The sequence below is a fragment of the Antechinus flavipes genome, chromosome 2 (genome assembly GCF_016432865.1).
Source record: "Antechinus flavipes isolate AdamAnt ecotype Samford, QLD, Australia chromosome 2, AdamAnt_v2, whole genome shotgun sequence".
NCBI classification, from domain to species: domain Eukaryota; kingdom Metazoa; phylum Chordata; class Mammalia; order Dasyuromorphia; family Dasyuridae; genus Antechinus; species Antechinus flavipes.
Genome location: NC_067399.1, coordinates 49,111,024 through 49,129,324, shown reverse-complemented (window position 1 = coordinate 49,129,324; position 18,301 = coordinate 49,111,024). Strand labels below are relative to the sequence as shown.

General features: G+C 36.7%; 1 protein-coding gene across 1 annotated transcript in view; it reads left to right on the top strand.

Annotated features, from left to right (window-relative positions):
- SPIRE2 (spire type actin nucleation factor 2) overlaps positions 1 to 18,301 on the top strand; it is a 60,953-nt gene that overhangs the window by 19,174 nt on the left and 23,478 nt on the right. The window contains exons 2-3 of the mRNA XM_051974747.1: positions 6,733 to 6,776; positions 16,307 to 16,663. Coding sequence (XP_051830707.1) covers positions 6,733 to 6,776; positions 16,307 to 16,663 — 401 coding nt within the window. The remainder of the gene's footprint in view (positions 1 to 6,732; positions 6,777 to 16,306; positions 16,664 to 18,301) is intronic.

The window sequence follows — 18,301 nt, the reverse complement described above, 5'->3', positions numbered from 1 at the left end:
TTTATATGAACTGAGGCTAAGTGAAATGAGTAGAACCAAAAGAACATTGTACACAGTCACAACAACATTATACAATGATCAACTGTGATGGACTTGACGCTTTTTTAATTGAAGTTTTTTATCTTCACAACACATGCGAGGATAATTTTTCAATATTGACCCTTGAAAAATCTTGTCTTCTCATTTCCTCCCTTCCTCCACCCCTTCTCCTAGATGGCATGTTTATATATATTAAACACAGTAAAAAAAATACATTAAATGCAAAATAGGCTTACATATTTATATGATTAACAATTATCTTGCTGAACAAGAAAAATCAGATCAAAAAGTTTAAAAAGAGAGAGAGAGAGAGAAAGAAAATAAAATTCAAGCAAATTGCAACAAAAAGAGTGAAAATGCTATGTTGAGATCCACCTGGTTCTGCTCATTTCACTTAGCATCAGTTCATATAAGTCTTTCCAGGCCTCATAACATAGAAAATCATCTTTGTTGTTGTTTGCTTGCTTGTTTTTTCTCATTTTTTTTCCTCCTTTTTGAATTGTTTTTTTTTCATGTAGCATGATAAATGTGGAAATATATTTAGAAGAATTGCATGTTTAGCTTATGTTGGATTACTTGCTATCTAGAAAATGGAAGTGAGGAGGGAGGGAGAAAAATATAGAATACAAGGTTTTGCAAGAGTGAATATGGAAAACTATCTTTGCACGTATTTTGAAAAATAGAAAAACAAAGTGAAATCATCTGTATACTTACATAAAGAAATCAATATATATCAATATTTGTTATAATATATAAATCTTCTATGCAATATATATATTTAATATGTAAAATACCTATGTTTCTATATAGAGAGAATATATAATATTGTATAGAATATAGAATAAATATATAAAGAGAGAAAAGGATCCAGAACAGAGCCTTCTTTGATACCCAAAATTATCAGGCATGACTTGGATGAAGGTTTGCAAAGGAGACTAAGAGGGAGCCATTAGATAAGTAGGAAGAGAACCAAGAGAGAGAGGTATTAGCAAAATCTGGAGAGAAAACAAAATCAAAGAGACGAGGATGATTAGCAGTGTCAAAGTTCTCAGAGATGTCAAAAAAGCTGAGGCTCAAGAAAAGATTTAGCAACTAAGAAATCATTGATAATTTTGAAGATAATTTCCATAGAATTATGATATCCAAAGCCAACTCTAGAGAGTTAAGTAAAAGGAAAGGAAGTAAGAACATGTAATGTAGATGACTTTCTTAAGAAATTTAGACACAGGGAAGAAGACTGACTGGACAATCACTAGTAGGGATGATTATATCAAGTAAAGGATTTTTAAGGATGAAGGAGAAATTGAAATGTTTATAATATACTTAGTGGTCTGCCTTTTCTATTCTATTTTTCTTATCTAATTTTCTCCCTTTTTTTGGCCTAATACCAAATACCTTCAAGTATAATTCCTTTGTAATGTGTTTTAAAGCCTTGTTTTATTATGCCTCTTAATATTCCTGCCCATTTGTTTCTCCATATTACTTTCATTATGCTTTTATCCAGTTCTATAAAGAAACCTTATGCTATTTTGATTGGTTCTGTACTAATTGCATAAATTAATTTAGGGAGTATTGTCATTTTTACTACCTTAATCTAACTAGCTCATGAATGTTCCTCCAGTTATTCTGGTCTATACTTGTTCACATATATTTCTAGGGAGGTAAATTCCCATATATTTGGTTTTTTACTCTTTCATTTTCTTTTAATTGTAATATATCTTACTTTAGTAAAAGGCCTCTACTAATAAAATAATGGGCAGGTTAGCTTGATGGGAAAGTGCCGGTGGATAGGAAAATGAATTTTCCTTGCTTCCTCATTGCATTAATAGACCATGATAAAGTCTCTTGCCATCTGTCTTTTTCAACCTCCTACTACATAAACTCTGATCTCCCTCCAGAGAGAGCTTATGAGTAAATAAAAGATGATTTACATATTGTAATAAATATTGATTAGGTGCCTACAGGACTCAGAGCTCTGTGTTGACCATTAAGAGAACTGCAAAGTTTAGGTAACACAAAATACCTCCCCTCGGCAAACTTACAAGTCTATAGGGTGATAATATACCAATACAGATAACCTGCATTATACAGTATTTACATTACATTAGATCAGTGACAGAGTACTTTGGGAGTCTTTAAAAGTCCCTGTTCTTTCGGTATGGGAAGCACTTATGTAATTAGTCTGGTATTAAAGGTATGCTACAGTGAGAGGAAGCATGGTGTAGTAGATAGGGGATTGCGCTTGTAGTCAGAAAGAAGTAGGTTGAGGTGCTCTTTCTTCCACATACTAACTGTATGACGAAGGCAAGTTATTTAACCTCTCGGTGCCCCAGGCAACTAGCCAAGACATGAATCACCGAGTTGTCATTTGACATCAGTGGACATACACCGGGAGTTCCTATATCAGGAGTTCCCTGCTCAGATGAATGAAGACTCTGATCCAATCCATAAGTCTGAAGGTAGTCCAGAGCTCTGGACAAAATGCCAAAAGCTCTGATGATTTTAGATCTGATTTTGCCACTAACTAGCTAAGCTTTTAAAGTAAACAGGGTAGGTATTTCTTTTTTTTTTTTTTTTTTTTTTGCTCTTTAACAATTAATGAGCCAGAAATACAGAGAAGTTAAAAATGACCTATCCAAAATTATCCAGCTAATGCCCAGAGTTGAGCCTCCCTAACTCCCAGAACTTCAACTTTGACTGTCTTTCATTGCTAATAACTTTTTTTTTCATTTTAAATCTAAATGAAATAACCTTCATCATTCAATTACTCTTGGGAGCTTCTCCCTATCTGAAAAAGTGACCATCAGAAGTAGATAGATTATCTTGGATGTGTATGTACTTTAATGTTCCAGTAGGCAAGGGCTTGCTGGGACAGCTATTTCTCTCCTGAATCCAGCATCCACTTCTAGAAGGAAACTAGGTCTGTGAAAATCCCCTAACAGCAGAAAAGATAACTTAGAGTAATTATTTAATTTTAAAAAATAATTCTCCTCAAGGTACCTTTAAATAGCAATACCCTTTTACACATTTAAAATATTTACTTAACAAAATGTTATTCATACACACTATTCCTTTCCAGGAATGCATCTATTGTATAAAGAAAGCCACACCTATATTTTACTACTGAACTTTGTTAGGAATCATTTTCAATAAAACAAACATTTAAGCTCCCTTTCCTTCCCTCTTCTCTACCAGGAACTTTTCTTGGGATATTATTGATTTTGCCAACACCAGTTACCAATTGATAATTTTTTTGTCCTTTAAATACTTTTTTCTAAAAGTCTATAATTTACCATGTTTTTTTTTTTTTTTTGTTGTTGTTGTTGTTTTGCCTTTCAAATCATGAGTTTTAAGTCAAATAATATGATGGTTTTTGGTCATCATCTTCTAATACTCAGTATATCAGTACAATGTTGATTTTTATCCTTAAGAACACTTTTGATTCATAATATTTTATAAACCTTTATAAATTAGCAGGTTCACTTGGCAATAATGAATCTGGCATAAGTCTTACTTTGTATCTCAGGAAAATTAGCTACTAAGATATTATAGGAACAAAGCAGAAATGAACAAATACAACTTTTGCTAGTTTTAACACCAAGAAAATTTGGTCACCCAGAACTAGTCTATTGTTTTCTTAGCTGAGGTATAAAGTCTGTACTAGGCTTGAAATCCTACTGTGCGAAAATATGTATTCTGATCCTGACAGTAGTATAGACTCTTTGGGACTGACCCCCAGTTCTTTGTATTTCTATTTCTTTGTCTGTAAAATGGGGAAACTAAAGTCAAACTTCTTGAGGTCACTTTGTAAACAGACTTTGAAGTCAGTCTTGATGTTGAGGATGTATGGTTACTAGATCTTCTGCAGTGATACCATTAAAGGAATTGATCTGTGCATTGAGGCTTCATTTACCTCATGCCCTCCAATCATGTCCCCCAAGATTCTGCCCTGGATCTCTCTTCTCTTCTCTTCTTTACTTTCTCTCATTTGGTCATTCAATCAGCTCCCATGATTTAATTATCATCTCTTTGTAGATGGCTCCCATAGCTATATGTCCAGCCCCTGATTTTTTTTTGGGGGGGTCCTCTACTTCCAAGGTTACCTTGCATGTGTTTTCTATATAGCAAGTATTCTAGCCTTACTTTCCAAGAACAAGGCTGGTTACATCACCCCCTCTAAGTTCTAAGAGTCCCTTGAGAGACCAGAATTTTTCTATTGCTATCAAGTTCAGGCCCCCATTCTGGCATGTTCCTCCAACTACCTTTTAGTGCTTATGTCCTTAATTCCAAGTAGTCAATGAACATTGCTTCACTTTTACAAAAGAATATTTGTTTTGAAGATATTACAAGGACAGAAGTACAGACATTTCCCCCAACAACCAGAGGGATAAATTCTTCTCTATACTACTTTGGTCTCTGCAAAAAGTGGTTAGCTCAGTTTTCAAATAGGATTGGTCCTACAAAGTTCACATCCAAATGGGACATCTCTTTTGTCTTGAGTCCTAGTCCTATCTTCTTCAAGAGACCTTTTCTAGTCCTTATTCTTATCACCTTGCCCCCCTCTCTCAATGTCTATCTATTTATCTTATTTGTACATAGTCGTTAGCATGCTATCTCCTTCATTAGATTATGAGTTCCTTGAGAGCAGGAACTCTTCTCTGTTTGGGTTTTTTGGCCTTTTTTGTATCTCCAGTTCTTACTATAGTGCCTGGGACATAATGGTAGATATTAATAAATACTACTCAACTGACTGATGTGTTGAATTCCAAATTCTTAATTACTTGGGCCATCAGTCAGACAAGATATTTAGAGAGAATTTTAAAACTCCCTTTTTCCTTAGATCTTGCCTCTCTCTCTTCTCTCTCTCTTTTTTTAACTAAAATTTTTATTTTCAAAATATATGTATCTATAATTTTCGACATTTACCCTTACAAAATTTTGTGTTTTAAATTTTTCCCTCCCTTTCCTCCATCCTCTTCCCTAGAGGGCAAGTAATCCAATATATGTTAAACATGTGCAATTCTTTTTTTTTAATTATAGCTTTTTATTAGCAGAACATATGCATGGGTAATTTTTCAACATTGTCCTTGCACTCACTTCTATTTCGACTTTTCCTTTCCCTCCCTCCATTCCCTCCCCTAGATGGCAGGCAGTCTTATACATGTTAAGCATGTTAAAGTATATCTTAGATACAATATATGTGTGCAGATCTGTACAGTTCTCTTGATGTGCAATTCTTTTATACATATTTCCACAAATATCATGCTGCACAAGAAAAAATAGATCAAAAAGGAAAAAAATAAGAAAGAAAAAAGAAGCAAGCAAACAACAATAAAAAGAGTGAAAATCCTATGATGTGAATCTACAGTCAGTTCCCACAGTAACCTCTCTGGGTGTAGATGGCTCTCTGTATCACAAGACCATTGGAATTAGCCTGAATCATTTCATTAAGAGCCGCGTCCATCAGAATTGTTCATCGTATAGTCCTGCTGTTGCCATATATAATGATCTCCTGGTTCTGCTTATTTCACTTAGCATCAGTTCATATAAGTCTCTCCAGGCCTCTTTAAAATAATCTTCCTGAACATTTCTTATAGAACAATAATATTCCATAATATTATAATACCATAACTTATTCAGCCATTCTCCAACTGATTTTGTCTCTCTTCTCTTACATGAATTCTGCCAGACAGGAAGAAATCAAACCAAGAGAGGGAAGAGGTTCTGGTCAACTACTACCTTCTAAATGTACCTCAAGTTGTGGCCAATCAAAAGGCTTCTCTTATTCAGTGTCTAGCAGACTAGGATAAATTTTTAAAATATCTACACAAACTACAAAATGGGAAATATGTCGGCCAATCATTCTTTTTATGCTAAAAAGACTTGGGTCATTGGCAGTTATGAATGTGCACAGTTGTCTCTCCTAGTAGGACATAAACTCATTGATAATAAGTTTCTTTTGATTTTTGTCTTTATGTACACATCACTTAGCACAATGTCTGGCTAGAATAGGAGCCCAATAAATTCTTACTAATTAGATTGATGAATGGATCAATTATTTAACAGATTGAATCTCCATAAAGCCTCATTCTAATGTTTTATCAAGACAAGGAGGTGATTTGGAATTCTTACAAGCTATACCAGCAAAGCATGAGTTTGGGCAGGCCTTTGAGGATAGACCCGTGATGTACTCTGTATGTCTCTCATTTGAAGCCTAATCTGGCTAGATTCAGAGAGAAGTCATACTAGATTTAGCATTGGAGGTCCTAAATTGTTGAATCCCAGCTCAGCTACTGTCCTTGTATCCTTTGGCACATCACTGTCTCTCTTGGAGCCTCCCATTGTCATGATCAAACCAGATCAGCTATTGGCTAATGAATTGATTTTGGTCACAGCAACTTTCAAAGGTAATCTACTAAGTAGAGTTGGAGGGGTTGCAGTCTGCATCAGTATAGAGACTCTACCCTCATGGACAAAAATCACAGATACTTCAAGGATTACAGTAAAATTGTCCTAGACTCCTATGAGGGAGGCACATTAGTTCTTCCTTTACCTATTCAAGATGTTGTAAGTGATGTTTCAGTATCCCATAAAAGAAGCAGGAGTATTTGAAGGGTTAAAACCTGCATTTAAAAGTAGAAACCTTTGAGCTACTTAGCAGAGACTTAACTTAATTTCTTTTTCTCCTTGCAGTCTCTTCAACCATGGTGGCCCCACCAGTCAACACAGAGGCCCAGGTATGTACTTCATCACTCAAAAAATACAAAACCAGAGAACTGTAGTGTTCTTGGTGGCTCATAAAGATAATTCCTACCTCCTAGCAGGACTTCTCCTAAACAATAATTGGATGTCATCTGTATCTTGTAGAATTGGGGTGAACATTATCCAACAAGACCTTAAATTGTAGAAGGAGATGGGGCAATTCCAAGATACTTCCATATTATCCTCCTTTATACCCACTTTATTGTCCAAAAAAACTAGCCTTCAATACACCTTCTCCCCAATTTTTTGCCACCAAATGGGCTCTTCCTTCTGCCAATAAACTCCCTCTTTATTCTGCTTCTTAGCATTCCCAACTTTCTTCAAGGGTCAGCACAAATGCTCACTACCTTTATAAGTTTTTTCCCCTCCACCCCAAATTACCTTTTGTTTATTTTCTATATATTTGTATGTATATATGTTGTCTCCCTTAATGGAATATAAGCAAGTAAACTTCCCAAATGTCTTTGTAATAATAACCAGAATAATAAAAATTTATATAGCATTTACTATGTGCCAGGCCCTGTGCTAAGAGCTTTACAATAATTATTTCTTTTTATCCTCCTAACAATCCTGGAAGACAGGTATATCTTCGGTGTTTATCAGTGTGTTTGATGCTTTTTGGAGGAGTTAGACAGTCCAAATCAAGATTTTGTCAATCATTGGAACTTCCTCACCAATGAAAACCAATTCTTTCTTTCTCTCTTTCTCTGTTCCTTCTTTCTCCTCCTTCTCCTCCTCCTTCTCCTTCTCCTTCTCCTTCTCCTCCTTCTTCTCTCTCACTTTCTTCTGAGGCAATTGTAGTTAAGTGACTTGCCTAGGGTCACACAGCTAGGAAGTATTTTAAGTCAAATTTGAACTCAGGTCCTCCTGACTTCAAGTATGGTGCTCTAACTACTACTGCCCCCAAACCAATACTTTATTTATTGTTTTTTTTTCTTTTTTGGGGGGGGGAGGGGATTAAATCTCCCTATTTAACCAGTGTGAAAGTATAGTGGCCACTATAAATTAGACAGAAATTTGGACCTGCTCCATTTCTAAATGGGACAATTTTTCCCTTTTTAGACAGTCTAATCACTCCCTTCTCTTGGTAACTCTCCATAGTAGGACTACACTTGTTCAAAATGTGCATTTGCCTAAGCCACTGCAGTTCAGAACTTTGGAACTGCAGAGATCTTTTCAGTTTTTCAGTTTCAGCCTCTCCTAGGAACAAATATTATAGGCGTTCTTTGTAGTTTAGAATCTTAAATTTCCTAGGGCTCTGAGGTGTAAATAATCAGTAGTCACTGTAAAATGTCAGAGCTAAGACGTGAACGTATAACTAATTCTCCATCCAATAAGCCATGTTGCCTGACATATAGTGGGCACATAATAAATACTTATTGATTGCATGTCATAAATCTAATTAAGGGTAAGGAAGTCCCATCTGAAATCTTGTATAGACTTTAATTTACAATACTGTCTGTAGGCAATATTCCCAAAGCCTCAGGAAATGGATTCCTAGAATTAATATAAATTCTGCTGCAACATGAATCTAATTTCAAGGGATTATAGATCTAGCTGAAAAGGAACTCAGAGTCCCCCTAAATTCAACCCCCTCCTTTTATAGCTGAAAAACCTGAAGTCCAGAGATGTTAAATGACCAGCCCAAAGTCACACAGGCAGCCAGCTTCAGAGGTAGATTTTAATCCAGGACTTTTGAGATGAGTGCCTTTTCCATCCAGTCTAGGACAGTGGTTTCCAAAATGGGTTTGACACTAAGGGTGTAAATTGGAATCAAAAGTATTTATAGACCCCTAAGCTATAGAAGTTTCTTGTTTGGGGTTTTCCCCTCATTCATTTTGGCTCCTTGTGCTGATCCACAAAAGTTTCTTGGCTCTCATCAGAAGACATCTTGATTAAGTATCAAAACTGAGAATGAGAATTCTCTGGTTGGGAGCTTGGTTTGGGGGTGGCGTGGGTGTGGGGAGCTGGCTGACATTCTTCTGGAAACTGGACAACTCTATTTGGCATAGATCCCAGATTTTTTTCCTGTGGAGAGAGGGAAGTTGGGGAGGTAGGAAATCACTAATCCACAAGCCTTCATCAGATAAGACGAGGTTTGGAAATTAGTTAACCCTTTTAACACCAAAATAGAGCACAAGTCTAGTGCTGAAGAGGACGGGGAGATTAACTCATTTTTCAGTAGCATTTTATTAAGCATCCTCAACCAGGCTAAGGGTAACCGACAGACCTCAGACTCATTGGTGAGTTAGGGGATGTCTACCCCAAACACATGAAGACTTCCCCCAACCCTGAAAAGAGAAGATGAGAATAATTTGCTCCAATGGCCATCAAGGCGACTAAAGCAGGTTCTGTTAAATACTTAAGAGATTAGTCAAATATCAACAGAGCCAAGATCATCCACTGTGTCCTGGGCCATCACTAGTTGTCTTACTGTTGAACTTTGATGACTCTGGCCGAAAGTGAATCTGACTACTTTGTGCAACGCTGCCTAACTTAATTCCAATTCACAGGAAGTCAAGATGTCATCTGTAATGTCATTGATCCTTAAGGAAGGGGGACAGCTAGGTGGTGAAGTACATAGAGTTCCCTGCCTGGAGGCAGGAAGACTCATCTTTCTGAATTCAAATCTAGTCTCAGACACTTACTAGCTGTGTGACTCTGGGCAACTCACTTAATCCTATTGGCCTCAGTTTCTCCATCTGTAAAATGAACTGGAAAAGGAAATGGCCAACCACTCCAGTGCCTCTGTCAAGAAAATCCCCAATGGGGTCAAGTGAGTTAGACATGACTGAAAAATGACTTAACAACAACTTACAGGGAAAAAAAAACGAAGTTGGTCTTACTTGCTTTTGCAGTTTCCAATTTCCTTTAAAAAAAAGTTTTTTAATTAAAAAAATTTTTTTTTCAATTTTTGTTCATACAAAATCATAGGATATCACAGTTAGTCTCTCCCAGTATCCAACAATCCAGAATAGTTAAAATGACATTGAAAGTCCTTGTAACCTTCTACTTAAGTAAGTTTCCATTTGTTAAAAGAAAAGCCAATCATGGGCTGTGGAAGTTAGCATTCACATTGTAACTTTGAGCTTAGTTTTGTTGCTATTTAAAGTTGCTTTCTATTGTGATAGCACCAGTATATATTGGTTTTTTTAAGGTGGTGGTTAGGGGAAGCAGTCTTTCTATTTACTTGGTATCACTTATAACAGTTTTTACTATCTTTTTCTGAATCCTTTATATGCAACCTTCTTTTTGGCACAGTAATAATATTCCATTACATCCATATACCACAATTTGTCAGTCATTCCCTACACAAGCTATTTCTACTTTTTTTTTTTTTTTTTGCTACTACTAGTTGTGCTATGAATAATACAGATAGGTATTTTCCTTTTGCTGATAAGTTCATTGGATCATAAACTCAATAAATGGGGATCTTTGGGTCACTGGCTCTAAAAAATTTAGTAATTTCTCTTGCATAATTATGAATTATTTTCCAAAACAAGTTGGACTGTTTTACCAGCAATGAATCTGTATTCCCTGCTTTCTTTCCCTAGCCACAATGAGATCTATAACCTTCTATTCTCCTCTAACTTTTTAATGGTGTAGCATTCTTTTTTTGTTTTGTTTTTTAATATATTTTCTTTTTTTAAAATAACTTTTAATTGACAGAACATATGCCTGGGTAATTTTTTATATTATCCCTTGCACTCACTTTTGCTCCGACTTTACCCTTCCTTCCCTCCATCCCTCCCCTAGAGGGCAAGCAGTCTTATACATGTTAAATATATTATAGTCTATCCTAGATACAATATATGTGTGCAGAACCAAACAGTTCTTTTGTTGCACAGGAAGAATTGGGTTCAGAATAACCTGGGAAGAAAAACAAAAATGCAAGCAGTTTACACTCATTTCCCAGTGTTCCTTCTCTGGGTGTAGCTGCTTCTGTCCTTCTCTTTGTCAAAGATCTTCACTTCCATCAGAGTGCATCCTCATATAATATTGTATTGTTGTTGAAGTGTATAATGATCTCCTGGTCCTGCTCATTTCACTCAGCATCAGTTCATGTAGGTCTTTCCAAGCCTCTCTGTATTCATCTTGCTTGGCATTTCTTACAGAACAATAATATAATGGTGTACCATTCTTATATTTTGCTCTCTCGTACATTTGGAATTTATTGTGTTATAAAGGCTAATAACAATAAGTATAATAGAGCAGCTAGATGGTGATTGTGAAGGGCTTTAAGAATCAAACTGATAACAGTTAAGATGTATATAGCATTTGGGTGGTGAGATGACACAATGGATAAAACTCAGGCCTTGTGATCAGGTAATCCTAAATTCAAATCTAGTTTCCAACACTTAACCCTATTTCCCTCAGTTTCCTTATATATAAAATGACTTGGATAAGGAAATGGCAAATTACTCCAATATCTTTGCCAAGAAAACCCCAAATGGAATCAAGGAGAGTAAGATATGACTATGCAACAAAAAATAGTGCTTTAATGGTTTCAAAGTTCTTTATGTATATTATCTCATTGGATCTTCACTACAACCCTGTAAGGTAGGTGCTATTATTATTTCTATTTTATGAACAAGAAAATTGAGCTTGTGGATAAATGATGGACAGAAACAGCTACACCCAAAGAAGGAATACTGGGAAATGAATGTGAACTATTTGATTTTTTATTTTCTTCCTGAGTTATTTTTACCTTCTGAATCCAATTCTCCCTGTGCAGCGGGAGAACTGTTCGGTTCTGCAAATATGTATTGTATCTAGGATATACTGCAACATATTTAACATATATAGGACTGCTTGCCATCTTTGGGGGGGGGGGAGGAAGGAGGGAGGGGAAAAAACGAAACATAAGTGATTGCAAGGGATAATGTGGTGTAAAAATTATCCTGGCATGGATTCTGTCAATACAAAGTTATTATTAAATAAAATTAAATAAAAAAAGAAAAAAAAAGAAAAAAGAAAATTGAGCTTGAAAAAGGGGAAATCATTTGCCCAGTCAGACAACTAGTAGTCAGCATTTGAGCTAGGACTGAAACTCCAGTTTTCCTAATTCAAAGACCAATACTGTAACCATCCAGCTATTTGTCTGTTAACACATGCTGGTCCAAATCTGTTTTCTGCAAAATCATTATCAATTTTTCCATCAGTTATTGTTTAAATAAAAAAAATTTTTGGATAATACTTTGTATTAAAACCTGGATTCTTATAAGTCAGATACTTTTTTAATCTTCTAGTCAATTTGACTGATCAACTTTCCAATTTTTTTTCCATAACAAATAAATCTCCAGCATCCTAAAGAAAATCTCCAGTAAGCTATTCCCTAATAGCAAAATCCTTCACAGTATCCTTGCATGGACCATTCATAGACATTGAAATATATTCATTAGAAAACCACAATCCTATAAGGATATCTTTCATTAACTTGATCTACCTATGGAATATTCTTCTAGATCAGAGGTACTAAACCCTTTTGATGGCTTTAAACCTTTGACATTTTGAAGAAACTTATAGATCCCTTCTCAGATTTCTTTCTTTCTTTTTTTTAATATGTGCAAATCCTATTAAACACATTCCCAGATTTGTCATGTTTTAAGAAAGATCAGGCCAAAAAGAGAAAAACTGTGAGAAAGAAAAAGTAAACAAACCAAAAAGATGAAAATACTATATTTCAATCCACATTCAGTCTCCTTAGTTCTCTCTCTGTCAGTGGATGGCATTTTCCATCCCAAGTTTATTGGAATTGCCTTGAATCATTGCATAGCTGAGAAGAGCCAAGTCCTTCACAGTTGATCATCACACAATCTTGCTGTTACTGTGTATAGTGTTTTCTTGGTTCTGCTCACTTCAGTTAGCACCAGTTCTTGTAAGTCTTCCCAGGCTTTTCTGAAATCATCCTGCTCACCATTTCTTATAGAACAATAATATCCCATTCCATTCATATACCATAACTTATTCAGCCATTTCACAATTGATGGCCATCCAATCAATTTCCAGTTACTTGCCAATGCAAAATGGGCTGCTACAAACATTTTTGTACATGTAGGTCCTTTCCCCTTTTTTATGATCTCTTTGAGAAATATATAGACCCAGTAGAGACACTACTGGACCATATGCACAGTTTACTAGCCCTTTGAGCATAGTTCCAAATTGTTTTCCATAATTCCACCACCAATGCATTAGTGTCCCTGAATTTATCCTTCAGATTTCTTTTAAACAAGAGAATTTTTTGTTTGTGGCAGCCCTGTTTGTAGTGGCTAGAAGCTGGAAAATGAAAGGATGCCCATCAATTGGAGAATGGTTGAGTAAATTGTGGTATATGAATGTTATGGAATATTATTGTTCTGTAAGAAATGACCAGCAGAATGAATACAGATAGGACTAGCGAGACTTATATGAACTGATGCTAAGTGAGACGAGCAGAACCAGGAGACCATTATATATCTCAACAACGATACTGTTTGAGGATATATTCTGATGGAAGTGGATCTCTTCGATAAAGAGAGTTAATTCAGATCAAAGATGGACAGAAGCAGCTACACCAAAGAAAGAACACTGGGAAATGAATATAAACTGCTTGCATTTTTGTTTTTCTTCCCGGGTTATTTCTACCTTCTGAATTCAATTCTCCCTGTGTAACAAGAAAACTGTTCAGTTCTGCACACATATATTGTATCCATGATATACTGTAACCTATTCAACATGTAAAGGACTGCTTGCCATCTAGGGGAGGGGATGCAGGGAGGAAGGGGAAAAATCGGAACAGAAGTGAATGCAAGGGATAATGCTGTAAAAAATTACCCTGGCATGGGTTCTATCAATAAAAAGTTATTTAAAAAAATAAAAAATAAGAAAAAAAAACAAGAAAATTTTTGTAAGGTGTTTAGTAAAGTGCCTAACATATAATGATTCTTTTGGAGGGGAGTAGAAAAAGGGGAGACAATTGGGGTTAAGTGACTTAGCCAGAGTCACACAGCTAGTAAGTATCAAGTGTCTAAAGCTGTATTTGAACTCAGGGTCTCCTGACTTCAGGGCCAGTGCTCTTATCCACTGTGGCGTCTAACTGTCCCACATAATAGACTCTTAATAAATATTTATTTCCTTCTTTACCTCCATTAAAAATTCACAATTGAAGAAAATGCTAGATTTCAGCTAGGGATTAGAAAAATAACCACACACACCCACACATCTTTGCTCATGGACCTTTTGAAATCTATGCACAAACCCCATAGAGATCCTTAGTCCCTCTAGAAAAAGTCCCATGCTAGATCCCTGAGGATGGGATTTATTTTTATTTGTTGGGCATGCTTGGTGATTATGTCATCTGACCCTCCATTCCATATCTAGTGTATGTGACCTGAACCTGCCTTATCAGAAAAGAAATGATATAAATAGGCTGATTCTTTACAGGTTGACACTGTCCTTATTTGCTATGTTGTTGTTGGGTCTTCTTTTTTCAGTAAAGTCCTGCTCTCTAAGACCCCAAATGGGCTTTTCTTGGCAAAGATAGTTTTCCAGCTCATTTTACAGATGAGAAAACTGAGGTGCCACCTAGTTGTACCTACTTACTATAGGGGAGCTCTTTACCCAGACGGAGGACTCCTTTTTGGTGTCTGAGATCAGGACCTTGTTTCACAGATGGCCAACTTCCCCTTCTCCCTGCTGTCTTTGGACCCCCCTCAACTGCATCCTTTGTGTAAGCACCCTCTGAAGGGCAGTGAATACTTTAGCCGTCTGTTGGCTCATTTCCTGCACAGTACAGGCTTTTAAAGTCTGTTCTCTTCTCTCCCCACAAGGCTCATATTTCCCATCAGCTTACTCTGTAATGAAGATATAGGAAACCAAGACTCTTGGTCCTCAGGGAGGGAAAAGAGAACAGTCAGCAAAGATTCTTCTCTCTGTCCCAACCCACTGACCAAGACTAGGCAGAAGAAAATGTGATTGGTGCATCTTTTTTTTTTTTTTTTTTTCTTTGCTTGCCAAGTGGTGCATTCTGTATCAGCACAAATTGAATATGAATGGGGTCACTTTACTGCACAGGACCTTTCTCTTCTGTCTTAATGTGGCTGTTTCCTATGACAGACCCGTAGCTGGCCTTCCTGCCCTATCTTTATCCCTGGATTTTTCATTTCCATAGCATCCTGATCAAATGATTTTGTCATTTAGTCCCCAAGCTCTTACTGTGATGCTAGATACCATGTTAAGTTGTAAAAATACTAAGAAAGGCAAAAATAACAACAAAAACCCAAACCAAAAACCTCTTGCCCTCACATTCTAAAGAGGGAAACAGCAAGCAAACAAATAAGATATAAGATGTAAATAGTAGATATTTTCCAAAGGAAGGTCTAACATGGTGAACATGCTAAAGACATTCTAATTGGACCATTAAGATGATCTGCTCTCTAAGCTTGTGCTCACTGAGTCACTCTCACTGCTCCAGGAAAAGGAGACGGGATATTTTTGGTACTAGAGTCTAGCTGAACTCTTGGGATCCAAAATCGGAGACCTTGGGTTGAGGTTATTAGTTTTGTAAGAGTTCAAATTACCTAACTTCTGATTGCCTCATTTGCTCAATGGACTCCCATGTGGTCTGGCCTCCCCTAACTTGATCTGTGATCCAACCATTCTCAACTACTTGCTGACCTTAGTAACAACATTCTAATTCCTACCCCCAAGCCCTTTGTACAAGTTGAACTGCTCTGAAAAATATCCTCTCTTCTCTATCTTTTAAACTCTCTGAAGCTCTTAAAAACTTGATTTATCAAGTGCTATCTGCAATAAGAAGTCTTTCTATCTAGGTGCCCCATAAAAATGTAAATTAAAAAAAATAAAATTATTTGGAACTTTGTAATTAAAAGGATTCTCCTTCCCCCAAGAAGTGGTGAAAATGTGTTTCCATGATTTTGTTGGATTAGAGTGAGACTATTAGTCTGGGATATAGAATACCCTTTTACTAGATTAATTTTTTTTTCTAACTGGGGAATTTGGAAAGAGAAAAATAAATATCCAAAAATGACTGTGATTTTTAAAAACAATGAATATCACTAAAACTTTTAAAATAAAATCTACCCCTCCCTCTTAATCTATAATTTTATCCTATTCCATCTCTCCCAAATAGCCGCCTTTTCTCCCTTTCTCTGAATTCCTATCAAAGTTAGAGAATCCACCCAAATGTTGATAGGGACTATTTGTGTTTAACCTTTCAAACTTATATTGATCTGATCAGCCACAGTTGGATGCATTGTAACTTGAGTCTAACATAGTGATGCCATTTTGGTCTTTGAGTAGGACAACCAAACACACTAGTGTTCTCCAAATGTCTCGAATTAATCCTGTCTTCCTAAATACTTAACTCCTTGAGGGCAAGGTCAGTACTTTACTTTTGCATTCTCCATAGTATCTCTGTGTCTAAGTACTTGTTGGAAGGGTGGGTAGGTGCTAACCGACTTTGATGATGACATCTCCCACTATAAATACCTTCTTCTCCTTCCAGATCGTCCAGTCTCTGGGTTTTGCCATATATCGGGCTCTGGATTGGGGACTGGATGAGAACGAAGAGCGGGAGCTCAGTCCTCAGTTAGAACAGCTCATCGATCTCATGGCCAATAGTGATTCTGAAGACAACGGCTGTGGAGCTGCGGATGAGGGCTACGGTGGGCAAGACGAAGAAGAAGAACCCTGCGAGGGCCCTCCACGTGTCCGCACGATTTCCCACGTCATGAAGCTGTGTGCCGCCCGCCTGACAGACTACAAAGAGGTCCAAACTCACTATCAGGCCGTGTGCCGGGCCCTCTATGTGGAGACGTTGGAGCTGAGGGCCTTTCTCACCAAGATCCGGGAGGCCAAGGAGGTAGGCTGGATAGAAGAGTGGAATATTCTCATTCATTCAACTGACACTTACTGCGAGGGAATAGAGGCTGTGGTCTGTGTTTAGTTTGGGAGGCAAAGGTATAGATTCAAAGAAAGAATGAAAGTGCCTAGTAGGTACTAAGCACACAGACAGGCTTCTTTCAAAACTCTCCCATATGTGGTTTTTGCTTTGTTTTTTTGTTTCTTTTTTTAAGAGGAGTGCTAATGAAATTGAAAATGTCCTTGTCTCATGATTAACCCGCATTACACAGATGAGCCAAATGAGGTAGAGGAGCTTTAAGCATGAATTTGAAGTGTTTGAAACGGGAATTTGATTTTGCTGTTTCTGTCATTATCTTGGTTCTTTTGTGGCTAGTACATCTGGATATTTTCATAGCAGAAATCATTAGATTAAGCTCAGTCAGGGCAGGTGCTATCTTTTGTCTCTTTTTGTGTTTCCAGTGGTTAGCATAGTGCCTGACACATAAGGTGCTTAACAGCTATATATTGAATTGAATTGAATTGGAAAGAACAATAGATTTGGAATCTAGAGATCCAAGTTCGAATTCTGACTTAATCATTAATTTTTTTTTTAATTGAGAATTGAGTCTTTATTGTGAACCTCTCACTTTATCAGTAAATAAAGATAAACTAATGTTTGATTTCTGTCCCCTCTGTGGCAAGAGCTGTGTTAAAGCACTGAGGTTTATTAGGGAAAACAAAACAAACAAATGAAAATTCGCATCCAAAATTCAACCCCATTACATGTGATCAGCTTTTGGGAAGTCAAAACAACCAACCTGTTTGCAGGAACCTTCCTCCTAGTCAGAATCCTATTTCACTTGCTTTGTAGGTTAGTGGGAAAGGAGCAGTGGGCCATTTAAGAGCTGTCAGAGCTAAAAGCTGTGGAAAGCCTACCAGCCATCTCACCCACCCTCACCAGATTTGGATTAGGTCCATACGTGAAAAACAGCAATACAGCTGTTAAGGACTCTGTGTGACTTTTTTTTTTTTTTTTAATTACACCTTTTTATTAACAGAACATGCACGGATGACTTTTCAACATTGTCCCTTGCACTCACTTCTGTTCCAACTTTTCCCTTCCCTCCCTCTACCTCTTCCTCTAGCTGGCAGGCAGTCTCCTACATGTTAAACATGTTAAAGTACATCTTAAATATAATATATGTGTACATATTTGTACAGTTCTCTTGTTGAACAAGAAAAATCTGATTCAGAAGATAAATAACCTGGGAAGAAAAACAAAAATGCAAGTAGTCTTCATTCATTTCCCAATGTTCTTTCTCTGGGTATAGATGATTCTGTCCATCATTGATTAATTGGAATTGAATTGGATCTTCTCATTGTCAAAGAGATCCAATTCCATCAGAATACATCCTCATACAGTATTGTTGAAGTGTAACTTCTTTTGTGACCTCTGGGCAAGTTGATTCCCCTCCTGGGTCTGTTTCCTGCTCTATGAAACTGGGATGGACTAGACTAAAGTCTTCCAGTTTTAAATCAGAAGGTCCCAAGTAATGAATTAAAGGGAGTCCAGGCCAGAATCTCTTATCTCCTCTGAGGAGTGATCTACAAGATTGGATACCCTTTGGCTGATGAGATAGGGAATTTATAATTCTGC